This window comes from Branchiostoma lanceolatum, chromosome 3 (genome assembly GCF_035083965.1).
Source record: "Branchiostoma lanceolatum isolate klBraLanc5 chromosome 3, klBraLanc5.hap2, whole genome shotgun sequence".
Lineage (NCBI taxonomy): Eukaryota > Metazoa > Chordata > Leptocardii > Amphioxiformes > Branchiostomatidae > Branchiostoma > Branchiostoma lanceolatum.
In genome coordinates this window covers 4,703,825-4,718,020 of record NC_089724.1, presented here as the reverse complement: position 1 = coordinate 4,718,020, position 14,196 = coordinate 4,703,825, and the positions used below count along the sequence as shown (strand labels likewise).

Below are 14,196 nucleotides of genomic sequence, written 5' to 3'. Positions count from 1 at the left end.
CAAAATACTGTAAATCGTACAAAGCAGCTGCAACTAATTTATACTGTTAATTGTACAGAATATCAGGAAACTAATGTTTTAGAATGCCAAAGTCAAAGAAGAAGATGTGAAAGAACAAAAATTAATCAAGCACAATTGTTCAGTTTGCCATGTACTGTGTTTTAGGTCATTTGTTTAATGTTCCTCACCACTTAGTTTTCATATCAATCCTTTTTTTTTCGCACGCCTGCATCAGTTTTGGAGTTCCCAGAGGATGTCATCCATATAATCACATCAACATGGCTTTATCCACTAGAGATATTTGTGACAGGTTTTGTTGTTGAGTGAAAAACAGTCATGACAAAAGTAACCCTGCAGAGCCATGGACAATCCTGTATAGACCACATAGTCCCGTAACATTATTGATGTTCTGCTTTTTTCTTAAGGGATTTTAGGACGAAAATTTTACACAATTTGAAGGAAAATTTTATACAATATGAAGGAAAATTTTACACAATTTGAAGGAAATGGTCCCGACTATTTTGTTTCTTTGAATGTGCTGCAACTTCTTTTGCATCACCTTGTACAAAAGATGAGCCACCCTAAAATGACACTAAGTCTTCAGGGATGCCTTAAGTATTCATACGAATTTTACGGAATTCATATGATCCACTACATAATAAGAAACATTATGTCATGCCTGGGCCTGATACGGGTGTTCCGGACCGTGTGATAACTATCGGTATCACATGAGGTTCTAGAGTTGTATCACACGGGTTTCCATATTTAGAATGCATTTCGAGCGCACCGGTTGCGCCCCCGTCAAAAATTCGAATACCAGATTCGGAGGATGGAATCAATGTTGTTACATTACAGTTTTTTGTTCGAGGACACAAAACTCCCTCAACTTTTGGCGCTTTCCGCATTGAAATATGTGTTTTCTCGCGTGGGTATGACATAATTAAAATACAACAATGGTGTATTCCGCATCACCTTGGTCCCAGCCCTCCCGTGGGTCGTAGCTGGTACCTCGGGTGATACGGAATACCCCGTGTTGTATTCTATATATACAAATTTTACTAGAATCTATTATACCAGTTTTATTAATAGATACAATCCTTACTATTAGTAAAACTTGAATGTATGATTCCGTAAAATTTGTACTGTATGTTCCTTAGTAGTGCATTGTATGAATTCTGTAAAATCGGTATGTTTCTTGGCAGTGGATATTGTATGAATCCCGAAATGTTTGTATGCCTTAAAAACGTATGAGTTCTGTACAATTTGTATGTATTCCGTAAGAAAACATATGAATTCTGTAAAATTTGTATGTATTCCGTAAGAAAACATATGAATTCTGTAAAATTTGTATGTATTCCGTTAGAAAACATATGAATTCTGTAAAATTATACTTAGGCCCCCCTGCACTTATTCTACATCCACAGAGTCACTGTCACAATTAGTCATTCATAAGGGGGACTTTCCTCCTGACCGTAGTAGTGGATTGTATGAATTCCGTAAAATTCATACAATGTACAATTCCTTAAAAAAACATGAATTCTGTAAAATTCGTATGAATCCTAGCCTCTACCAGGCCCCGTGGATGGCTGGGAAAATAGTAGAAATTGGCCAAATAGAGTGAATAGTATATGCTATGGGAGTCGGCTACGGAGGGAGGGTCCAATATCTGCGCCTGCGAATGAAACCCTCCGATGGCCAAACTCCTTTAACAAATATTCTCCCTATAGCCGGCGTGGTTAGTCTGGTAGAGACTACAAAGATGTAAGGAAAGGTCAACGCGGTAGGGGGATAATCTTCAAGTAGTTTCTTGACTTAACTTATATATATGAATCCTAATCTCCAAGCAGATCTACACGGTGCACCAAAAATCGTATATGCTAGCCAGATAAGCTCCAGTCCGCACCGTAGCTTATCTGGCTAGCATATACGATTTTCGGTGCACCGCGTAGATCTGCTTGGAGATTATATGAATCCCTGCACTTACAAAAAATCGAAAAATGCTACATCCCCAGTCTGAGTCACTGTCACAAGTCTGTCATGAGGGGCACTTTCCTCTTGGCCTCCTTCGGACTGCACTTGGCGATTGGTGACTTGTCCGCCACAATGCTCACCAGTGGGAAAGGAACTGACACCGGGAGGACCTGGTCTCCGTAGAACACGACGCATGCCGCGTCGCCACTCGCGTTCAGCAGGCACTGACCCTGGTGGAGGAGATAGATGCATTGATTACTAATAGATATGATTTCTCTCTACTTATGCTAGGGTCACATTTCCTAACCGGGGCCCAGCCGGGCTGTTTGCGGAAACGATCAAAAAATCAGTGTATGTCCATAAATTGTACAAGCTAATTTTTGGTACGTTTTGTGTTTTTATTGTCTTTTATATCATACTTTTTGTTCCCAAAGACTGCTCGTTTTTTTACGTTTTGTGTCTTTTGTTGTCTTTTATGTCATATTTCTCGTTCCCACAAAGCTACCCGGCCGGGCCCCGGGTTGGAAATGGGACCAAAGCATTACATGTATGCTTGGATCACATTTCCAACTGTAGCCCGGCCAGACTGTATTGAGTACATGAGGAAACGAAAAATTAATGTGTGTATAATAAATAGATATGCACAAGATATGCTCTTAAATGTTTTTGGTACTTTTGTGGGTTTTTTTTATATCATACTCTTTGTTCCTTAAGACTGCCTGGCCAGGCCCCGGATTGGAAATGTAACCTTAGCATAACACATAATGTACACAATGTACATGCATGGGTCGCATATCCAAACCGTTGCCAGGCTGGGCTGTTTGCCAGATCGAAAAGGATGACATGAGAACCAACAAAACACATAAAATGTTAAACAATCAGTCAGCATAATTTGTGTCAGATTCTATTTATTGATACCATTTCTTGACATTACACTTTAATTTTATCTTTCGTTCCCACAGAGGTTTCAGTCGAGAGGGCTTGGAGTGGCCGTGATTTTTGACGTTTCTCGACCAAAACCTCTGCTTGGAGAATATGGAAATGTGTCCCTCTAAGCCTTAGGCATCTTCACTGAATAATAAGCCTGTAGCATGAGGCAAGCAGCAGCCATGGCACATTAAACACACACATGTAATCCTCATTTTCAAGCAGATGTGGGTCCGACTCTGGATTTTACGCATGGGGAAGACAGAAATACTTTTTGTTAAGTCACTGTCATAGTGGTAAAATTTATATAGTTCCCCTCTTGCAAAATCATACCAAACTGCAGCTTCCATGAGTATGAAATTTTGCTAGTTAGGCAGCCATATAGTTGTGTTTGGGTTGTGTGACGATGCACTGTTAGGACATTTTTGCAGTCTCTATAGCTCTGTGTGTTAGTACTGTCACCAAGCAGCAACATCTTTCTTGACCATGTACATACACCAACACATACAGTACACCAATATGATGCAAGATTTGGGTGTTCCAGAAACCTCCACTTACTCTCCAAGCAGAGGTTGGGTTAAGGCTTCTTTTAGGTGTTTTTGTCAGACTTTCTCTTTTGTCACCAACCCATAAAGAAACCGTGACAAAATAGAAAGCTTGAATGACAAATAAAATGCCTAACTAGAATGGCAACATTTTCGGGAAAATGCAGAATATTCCCCTCCAATTACCTACACCTCAAATATGACATCCTTAGCATTGACTGTAAGGATATTACGAAGTTTCTGCATAAATTATGCAAAGGAGGTCGGCATTACCATAGTTTATGGTCATGTGTGTTCGCTTTTCCTAAAGGTACCTACATCTCAAATATGACATCCGTAGCTTTTATGGTTAGGGATATGCATAAATTATGCATAATGCACTCATTAGCATAATTTATGGCCAGGTTTTCTGACCTTTCCTAAAGGTACCTGCATCTCATCCGTAGCCTTTACAGTAAGGGAAAAACAAGTTTATGCATAAATTATGCAAATGAGATCCGCATTAGCATAATTTATATACAGGTGTGTTCACTTCTCCTAAAGGTACCTACATCTGAAATATGGCATCCGTAGCCTTTACGGTAAGGGATATACATAAATTATGCAAACGAGGCCCTCATTAGCATAATTTATGTCCAGGTGTGTTCCTAATGGTACCTACATCTCAAATATGACATCCGTAGCTTCCACGGTAAGGGAAATACAAGTTTATGGATAAATTATGCAAATAAGGTCCGCATTAGCATAATTTATGTACAGGTGTGTTCACCTCTCCTAAAGGTACCTACATCTGAAATATGGCATCCGTAGCCTTTACGATAAGGGAAATACATAAATTATGCAAATGAGGTCCTCATTAGCATTATTTATGTCCAGGTGTGTTCACCTTTCCTAAAGATACCTACATCTCAAAATATGACATCTGTAGCTTTTACGGTAAGGGAAATACAAGTTTCTGCATAAATTATGCAAATGAGGTCCTCATTAGCATAATTCATGGCCAGGTGTGTTAACCTTTCCTAAATTTATCTACTTCTCAAATATGACATCTGCAGCTTTTACTGTAAACGCAATACAAGTTTTTGCATAAATTATGCAAATGATGTCTTCATTAGCATAATTTATGTCCAGGTGTGTTCACCTTTCCTAAATATACCTACATCTCAAATATGACATCTGTAGCTTTTACGGTAAGGGAAATACAAGTTCCTGCATAAATTATGCAAATGAGGTCCTCATTAGCATAATTCATGGCCAGGTGTGTTTACCTTTCCTAAATTTATCTACATCTCAAATATGACATCTGCAGCTTTTACTGTAAACGCAATACAAGTTTTTGCATAAATTATGCAAATGATGTCCTCATTAGCATTATTTATTGCCAGGTGTGTTCACCTTTCCTATAGGTACCTACATCTCAAATATAACATCCGTACATTGTAACATAAGGTACATATAACTTGCTGCAATATCATTAGTAGAGCTACCACCGCACATCTACTTGGTTTTTGGCAGAAGAAGAAGAAGAAAGAAGAAGAAGAAGAACAGGCAAGCAAAAACAGTATATCCCCCTTCCCACTGGAAGGGGAATATAAAAAGACAAGCTGAAACACAAACTCTGCTTGGAGAGTCCCTCTTTCACACATTAGTGGATCATCTCAAGTCAGTGCATATGATCATGACCTTTGACATGCCAAAGGTTGAAGGCCAGGTCAAGTTCAAAGGCAACATTTGGACAGCTGTCTGATAATCGCAAGCCTGCGGTTGCATCCATCCCAAACACCAATGATGGAGGACTGTGGTCTACTAGCAATGCTTACTGTGTGGTCTACCCATGGTGAGCCACACTAGCGGCGTCCCCACTAACATTCAGCAGACACTGCAGCTGTATATGGGGGACAAACGTGTTAAACCTACATGTAATACATTACTTAAGTTATATCCTCCATTTGATAGCTATCATACAATGAGTAGCTAATCTACCTGGAGAACAAAAATTACATACAACTGACACTACATGAAAGTTGTTACAGCTATTTACATACTACATCAAAATTGACTAGCTTATCATAATAAGTTATATACATGTGGCCACTAACATTCAGCAGACACTGCAGCTGTATATGGGGGAGAAACGTGTTAAACCTAGTACATGTAATACATTACTTAATAAGCTATTTCCTCCATTTACTAGCTATCATACAATAAGTAAGTAGCTAATCTACCTGGAGTACAAAAATAACACACAACTGACACTACATAAAAGTTGTTACAGCTATTTAGTAATAAATACTATTATAATATCAAAATTTACTAATTATACAATGTGCGTTATGATCTCCTGCCTGAACTTGCTCGTTGTTGCCGTTTTTATCCGATGTGGCAAACTGTTCCACATAGACATGGATCTGTACATGAAAGTCTTTTTCAGTGCATTTGTTTTTTATGTTTCATTACACTCTATACGTGTTACTGCTGATGCAGCATGTCTTGTAACTGTGCTGATGTGTAACAGGAGACAAATGGTTGTAGAGAACTGCTGGACAGGTGATACATTCATGAAGATTAGGCGACACCAATTTAATTTCTTGGCTAACGGAATTTTTGAAAAAATGCTAAATTGGAAAATCAACATGAAAACAGAATCTCAGAGGAAAGTTTGTACTTTGGTGCACACAGTTTCAGGGAGTGAACAGGGCCAGCCAGGTGCAAGTTTTCACCCCAGCCTTCTGTTTTAATGATGTCCTCGTACTAAAAAATCTTTTTTTAATCCGTTAACCAAGAAATCAATTTGGTGTGGCCTTAGACACACAGGTAAACAAAATCTAAAGACAATTCAATCTCTACAACTGGATGAAATATGGACATTACTTCCAGACGTTTTGAGTGACAACCATCACTCCCCCTCAGCATCACTAGAACACTGATTGAAGAAGAGTACTAGTCAGAAAAAACTATTTCCAGGCCTGGAAGTGGTAGTAGGGCTTGGTGCTGTTACGTTGGAACTAGGGGTGGGTACTGGTACATAAAATTCAGGTCCGGTCCAGGTCCAGGTCCAGAGGGTCAGGTCCAGGTCCGGACCTGTACCTGTACCTGATTATAGTAGTGTCGCAGTACATCATATTTTGGAGAGTAAAAGTCTCCAAACGTCATGTCTGGAACGATATAATTTCTTAGGTTTGCACTTTGTCTCAAAATTATAACTATACTCTCCTCGCCGTCTGTTTACTCATCCTTTAAGTGTTTCTAGATATGAATCATAGCTAACGTCGCCGAAAACGACTCGTTAAATCTGCTGTTTTGTATTTTCTTAGACCAGTTATGTGGCCGCCTGCTGGTAGCCTGGTACTATGAATGTTCTAATCGGTCCATAGGCCGGTCCACTGATTTTTTACGGACCGTTTTTTTTTGACCGGTCCATTAAGAAATACCGGTTTTGTACCGGTACACGGTACCGGTACCCACCCCTAGTTGGAACCACTATAAAACCAGCTACTGTACCTCTTGCTGGACCAGACCGAAAAAAGGAAAAACGTCTGTGGACTGATTACTGGGCACTGAGATAAGAGATTGAATGATAGCAGCCAGGCTAGCAGAGCTATATTCCCAAACCCATTTTTTGCGTTTCGGCGCATGCGCGCCGAAACGCATTCTCCTGGCTTTTACCTTCAAGCAAGGAGGAAGGAAGGAAGCTTGGTTCAACACTGTGTCGCAGATTTGCATGTGACACAGGACGGCGCAGATTTGCATGTGACACAGGACGGCGACCGCATGTAACTGCTACAACTGTTCGGAAATATCATTGCATTGTGGTTTCGGACTTTGATATCCTGAAAAATGACCATATTACATCTATTCCACAAGATTGCAGAAGAAAAAAAATGATTTCGTCAAGAAAACGACCAAAAATCGGCATAAATGATACCATATAGTAAGGTTATAGCATTACGTCCAGTGTGAATAGTTACGTACCGCAGCTTGGCCGATCTGGCAACGCGAAGCGCTTCGGACCCAGAAGATCCGGGTTCGTCTCCGTGCATGGATTTCTTTTTCTTTTTAGATATTGAATATCAAAAATATATATTGATATTATATTAATCTATCAATATCATATTTATGAATATCATTTTTTTTCATTAATAAATAAAGAAATATTTTATATTTGTTATTTTTAAATATTCATTTAATATATACAAGGCCTTTGTCTTATGAACAGGACTTCATAGATTCCAAACCCGGCATTCGAATTTTTCTGTTCATTGTAATGGAAAATACCGTGCAGCGGCTCCTATGCGCGGTAAGATGATTCTTGCAAAACACTCCCCACTAAACTTCTATCCCCGATGTAAACAGAGGCTCTTGATGTTGTTTGCAAAACAGCGATTCTTTGTTACAGTAGCAAATGCTCCATTGTTCAGTATCGACTTCATTCAGACAACACGGACGTGGAAAGTGGCGCCCCTCGGCACAAAACTATGGGAATTTTCATGAATTTTAGCAAAATTACCCAGGAAAATAAGGAAGAAATGTTGTAAATGCGGAAACCAGAATAATACGGATGAGGTAGCTGTTGATTTGTTTGACATTTGGTAGTCATTTTAGATAGAACCTTAGCTGTTATGAACTTCTATTTCACTTAATTACCATAGTGCTGATGATTCAATGGTGCTTTTTCAAATTTTATGTTTTATTGCGTGCCATGTACATAATTACATTGATAGCTTTTATAATGAGCCTATTATACATTTTACAAATAAGTACAAGTTGTAGGCCAAGACCAGCTTTTTCAAAAGCACTTAAGTTAAGTGACGTAACTTCAAAATTGCTTTCCCCAATCTGCCTTTCTCTATTAAAACAGTACTCATTTCCCAAAATGACAATTTTTCTTATAGACTGAACAGCCCTTGAGTGACTTCCTCTGGCAGATTTTACTTCAAGTAAAGGGAAAAGACAATTCACACTTATAAACGTAGCCGAAACGCCAGCTTTTTTTAAAAGCTCTTGTTTCTTTGTATCTGTACGGCTGGTATAACACACCAACTTCACAGGTATGCAGCATGGAAGCAGCTGAATATATTCCACTGAACGGCCTGTCACACCTAGTCTTAATATATATAGCACATCTGACTGCAACTGTTCTTTAAAGCTATCAAGTGAGGATGCTCCTACATTATTTGATGACAAGTTCATCATCATCCTCATCATTCCAGGGTCACGGGCAGGGTGTCATCACTCCTTTGAAGGAACCTCTCCCTGTCAGACTCCAGGCTTTCCTCTGTCTAGCGGTCCGTGGCCATGTAGGGCCCAGGTGTTTAGTTAAATTGTCACTCCAAGAGTTCCATTCTACTGTAATAATGGTTCTCCGAAAATTCTAACTTTTGAACACATTCATCCTTGATAACTCTGGTACTTAAAGGCATGACTATTTCTTGTCCTTTTTTGAGCTTTCTTATTCCTTGTTTGATACTAGTACATGTAACTCTGGTACTTGAGGGCATGACTATTTCTAGTCCTTTTCTGAACTTTCTTATTCCGGACCCACCTGGTTCCTGTGCGGGCTGTCCAGTAGAACCACCTGGCTGACGGTGTGAGACAGCAGAGCGTTGCCCCCTAGCGCCGACACGTGTGCCCGCAGGATGGCCTGGACCTCCAGCAGAAACTTGTGCACCACTCCATTCATCCCACCATGCTGGAAACAAGGGCAACGAAGAGAGCTTTAGTACATCTTTCTCCAGAAACAGAGTTTCGTTTACATTGTATCTGTGTCTCTTGTTCTATACATTTGTGCATAACAAAGGAACATCACACGCTCCCTATGGCGCCGACACGTGATACACATTCCAGTTCCTGAACCTCCAACAGGAACTTGTGGACCACTCCATTCATACCTCCATGCTGGGAACAAGGGCAACGAAGAGAGCTTTAGTACATCTTTCTCCAGAAACAGAGTTTCGTTTACATTGTATCTGTGTCTCTTGTTCTATACATTTGTGCATAACAAAGGAACATCACACGCTCCCTATGGCGCCGACACGTGATACACATTCCAGTTCCTGAACCTCCAACAGGAACTTGTGGACCACTCCATTCATACCACCATGCTGGGAACAAGGGCAACGAAGAGAGCTTTTAGTACATAATTCTCCAGCAACAGACTGAGTGTTTTGTTTACATTATATCTGTGTCTCTCGTTCTGTACTTCTTGTGTGTATCGGGCCACCAACAATGAAGAATAACACACCCCCTAGCGCAGACACGTGGACCCGCAGGATGGCCTGGACCTCCAGCAGAAACTTGTGCACCACTCCATTCATCCCACCATGCTGGAAATTAATGGTAGGAAAGATAAACCTTTAGGAAATCAATCTTTCTCCAGAAACTAATACTATCTTTTAACTGTCTCTCGTTCTGCACTGAGTTGTATCAGGGCACCAACATTGAAACATAACATAAACGTGGGCCCACTGGATGGCCTGGACCTCCAGCAGAAACTTGTGGACCACTCCATTCAAACCACCATGCTGGAAATTAATGGTAGGAAAGATAAACCTTTAGGAAATCAATCTTTCTCCAGAAACTGTCTTTTAACTGTCTCTTGTTCTGTACAGTTGTATCAGGGCACCAACATTGAAACATAACATAAATGTGGGCTTGCAGGATGGCCTGAACCTCCAACAGAAACTTGTGCACCACTCCATTCATTCCACCATGCTGGAAACAACGGCAACAAAGAGAGCTTTTAATTAGTACATCTTCCTAGTACATCTAGAAACAGTGTTTCCTTTACATTCGGTGTCTCTCGCTCTGTACATTTGGGTATCTGGGGAACAAAGGAACATCACACGCCCCCTGGCGGCAACACATGGGCTCGCAGGATAGCATGAACATCCAACTTGTGGACCACTAAATTCATACCACCATGCTGGAAATAAGGGGCAGGAACAGATCTTTAGGACATCCTCCTCCAGCAAGTGTCTGACGGATGAACCCTTTCTAATAATAAACTCTTCACAGTCTTTTGATACCGTGATAAACTTCTTATCTTCTACTGCTAGTAATTATCCAAAAACTCATCTCCCTGTCTGATGTACACTCTCTGATAAATACCATCATCATCCAGGCTTACAATGTATGTCACATATTATGTGACTTACAATACACCATCATGGTGGAAGCACGCTACAAACAAGCAGTTATATGGATCATTGCCAAATGTCACCACAGTGGTGAAACGTCGGCGGCTGAGTCTCACGGGTCACGTGGTACGCAGTAGAGAACCAGCGGGAAAGCTTCTGCTTTGGAACCCGGACACAAAGAGAACGATTGGTCGACCAATCACAACACTCAAGAAACTCATAGAAATGGAAACTAATTTGGAAGAAGAACTCCTCTCTGCAATGAACGACAAGAAGTTCTGAAGAGCAAACTTCACTAGTCTTGCTACACCTCGTAAGAGGAGGACCGATGATGATGACAATGTAAGTGACTGTGTTACTGTGAGATTCTGTACTGTGAGATACCGTACTGTACTGTCCTACATTGGATGATAACAGCATCACATGGATAATAATTATCAAACTGTTACTGTACAGTAGATAGTACTAGAAACACACCTGACTGATGTACCCTCACAAAACGAAGAACAACAGATCTAGACGAAGAATCGCAATGCAAGTGTGAGTACAGGAGCACACCTCTCTGACTGATGTGCTCTCCCGGATGAAGAACATGTTGACGTGTCTCAAGTATCGCTCCACGCGGCCGCTTTCTCGGTTATACCCCAATAAAGCATTTGATACTGCAATAAACCTATAATCATCAAGTATAATGCTTGTTACACTTTCTACTACTAGTACAGTATCCTAGGAACGTACCTCTCTGACTGATGTGCTCTCCCGGATGAAGAACATGTTGACGTGCCCCAGGTATCGCTCCACGCGACCGCCCGGCACGTACGAGAGCGGGCTGAGCTGGATCCCGTGGGGCGAAAGCTGCGAGCGCCCCTCCTGCTTGTACGTCCGCGGCCCTGCAGCAACACCGCAAACCGTCAGGATGGACAGAAGGGGGGAGTCAAGAAGGGAGGAGAGAGAACAGATGGGAGAACACACATCTACAAGATTAGGAAGAAAAGGATGTACATGTACTAAGAATGATTGATAGCTGAAAAGATGCAAGATGACTGAAAGTTAAAAGCAAAGCATTTAAAGTAACTGAAAAGCACATAAAACCAATAAATGATAAGCGTAGAAAGCAAAAGAACTGAAAAGCATAGAAAACAAAAATTAAATTAAAGCAACCTTAGGATAAAATAAAAGATTAGAAAAAATCATATAATTCAAAAGCCAAGAAAAAAGACAAAGGAATGAAATACAAACAGGAGACTAGCTAGACACACTGTACACTGAGTAACGTGAGAATTTTGTTCTTTCAAATTTGTTCTGAACTGCTACTAACATCCAAGCAAATGTATTTTCAATACCAACACCAAAAAGCCCTGTCAATTTGCTTGCCACAATTTGCTTGGTGGGGGTGCTGGACTGGGAGGGGGGTCCTTACCTGGTATGTGTTGTGCAGGAGTGAGCTTGGTGGGGGTGCTGGACTGGGAGGGGGGGGTCCTTACCTGGTATGTGTTGTGCAGGAGTGAGCTTGGTGGGGGTGCTGGACTGGGGGTGGGGTCCTTACCTGGTATGTGTTGTGCAGGAGTGAGCTTGGTGGGGGTGCTGGACTGGGAGGGGGGGGTCCTTACCTGGTATGTGTTGTGCAGGAGTGAGCTTGGTGGGGGTGCTGGACTGCGAGGGGGGGTCCTTACCTGGTATGTGTTGTGCAGGAGTGAGCTTGGTGGGGGTGCTGGACTGAGGGGTAGAGTCAGGCTCTCCGTCCATCACGAACATCATGTCTTCACGATCACTCTCACTCGACTCTAAACATTCAAGACAAACAAACAAACAAACAATAGATAAATATAAATATCGTACAATCATACACTGTATACAATACATGCAGCATGAACTTTCATCTATAATATTCACACTGCAGTTTAACAACATATATTACTTTTGATATCTACACGCAATAAAAGTTCATTACATAATTAATACATGCTAATTTGCATCAATGTTCACACAAATTCAAGCTTATAATTCCATAGGGTATCCTAAGACCTGTGTGGTGGTGTGTTACGCCGAAGTGCAGTTTTAACGGCTATTAAGATACAAATACAGACCACCACTTCAAATAAAGGCCTTTTGAAGAATGTCTTGAACACCAGGATATCTGAATTGTGCATGCCTCAAAGATTACTGATCTTGCATGTTAAGTAGATCTCTCTAAGTTGACTGGGTTTTTTTTAAAGCTGTTACAGTGGTCTTAGGGTACCCAGAATTATGAAATTATGAAAGTTGACGCTATATGCTTCAATTAAGTAGGCAGGCAAGACATCACAAAAAAACAAGTCTTATGGAGCCTATCGTCACAACAGAAACAAACAAGTCATTTTGTCATCAGAGTAGCCTCAAATCTACAAAGCAGGAAAAGGAGACCGGAACATTCTCAAAAGGATTCTAGATTCAAGTTGCTTTAGACATATTGTCATTAAAAAGCATAAAAAAAGAGAAGAAAAAAGTATGTATTGATGAAAAAGTGCACAATTATGTGAAATGGAGCAACGCATAAAAGCAAAAACAGCAACTAGTTGCATCACTTCTACATCGAAATGAAAAAAAAATAGCGAAGGCAAAAACCAAGAGTCATTCTGTTACAGCGTAGAACAATAATCAGAAGATGACTCTTTAGAAAATCATGATAATCATGATTATACAAATTAAAGCAGTAATTGGTTGCATTATTTTTCAGTACCCCCTCCTCAAACATTTGATTTGACCACCATTCTTGCAGGTTGCAAGCTTAGGCCACACCAATCTGATTTCTTGCTTAACGGATTTTTATTTTTAATTTTAGCAAAAAAATATCATGAAAACAGAAGGCTGGAGTGAAAACTTGCACCTTACCCTGTTCACTCCCTGAAACTGTGTGCACTAAAGTAAAAACATTCCTCTGAGATTCTGTTTTCATGTTGTTTTTCCAATCTAGCATTTTTTTTTTCATTTTTTTTTTTCATTCCGTTAACCAAGAAAATAAATTGGTATGGCCTTAGGCATAATACAGGCAGGATGCATGGCATACAACATGTATGATGACACAAGACCTGGGAATCTGTCATTGTCTTGCTTTTCACTGGTTTCCTGGACTTTACCATCTTCTGGTGGACAATATAGAGGAGATGGAAAAAACAAAACAACACAAAACAATACAGGACCTGAAGATATGGTTTGAAGAGGGTTATTTTGAATGATCAGGGAATACTGACTCAGCTTTACAGCTAACAGGTATAAGGACTCAGTTAAAGAGAGTAACTAAGAAGAAAACAAATGTTACACACTTCAGGAGGATCTTTACGCTTTTCGTATGTATCAAAATTTTAGCGGTTTGAAGTATAAGTTTCACTTTTCATTGAACAGAAGTTGATGTGACTTGTCTGGTAATAAGTAGAAGGTGGCTTGTTAAAGCGACATAAAAAACAGGAAGATTTTCTGCATGGCACAATTCATAATAAATCTGTGATTTGTGGCACATATAATAATTTCTATGTAACATCTACACAGTGTTCCAACTTAGATAAATGTAGTAAGCACTTCAAGAATCATAATAGTTAGTGTGGTAGTCATCTTGACAAAGTAACAAAGAAATGATTATC

At 40.2% G+C, this 14,196-nt stretch overlaps 1 protein-coding gene across 1 annotated transcript in view; it reads right to left on the bottom strand.

Moving 5' to 3' along the window:
- Nucleotides 1–1,282: 1,282 nt before the first annotated feature.
- LOC136429219 (C2 domain-containing protein 5-like) overlaps nucleotides 1,283–14,196 on the bottom strand; it is a 68,498-nt gene continuing 55,584 nt past the window's right edge. The window contains 7 exon segments of the mRNA XM_066419092.1: nucleotides 1,283–2,201; nucleotides 5,264–5,328; nucleotides 8,986–9,132; nucleotides 11,318–11,469; nucleotides 12,000–12,246; nucleotides 12,248–12,363; nucleotides 13,648–13,701. Of these exon segments, the coding sequence (XP_066275189.1) occupies nucleotides 5,272–5,328; nucleotides 8,986–9,132; nucleotides 11,318–11,469; nucleotides 12,000–12,246; nucleotides 12,248–12,363; nucleotides 13,648–13,701 (773 nt within the window). The 3' untranslated portion in view covers nucleotides 1,283–2,201; nucleotides 5,264–5,271.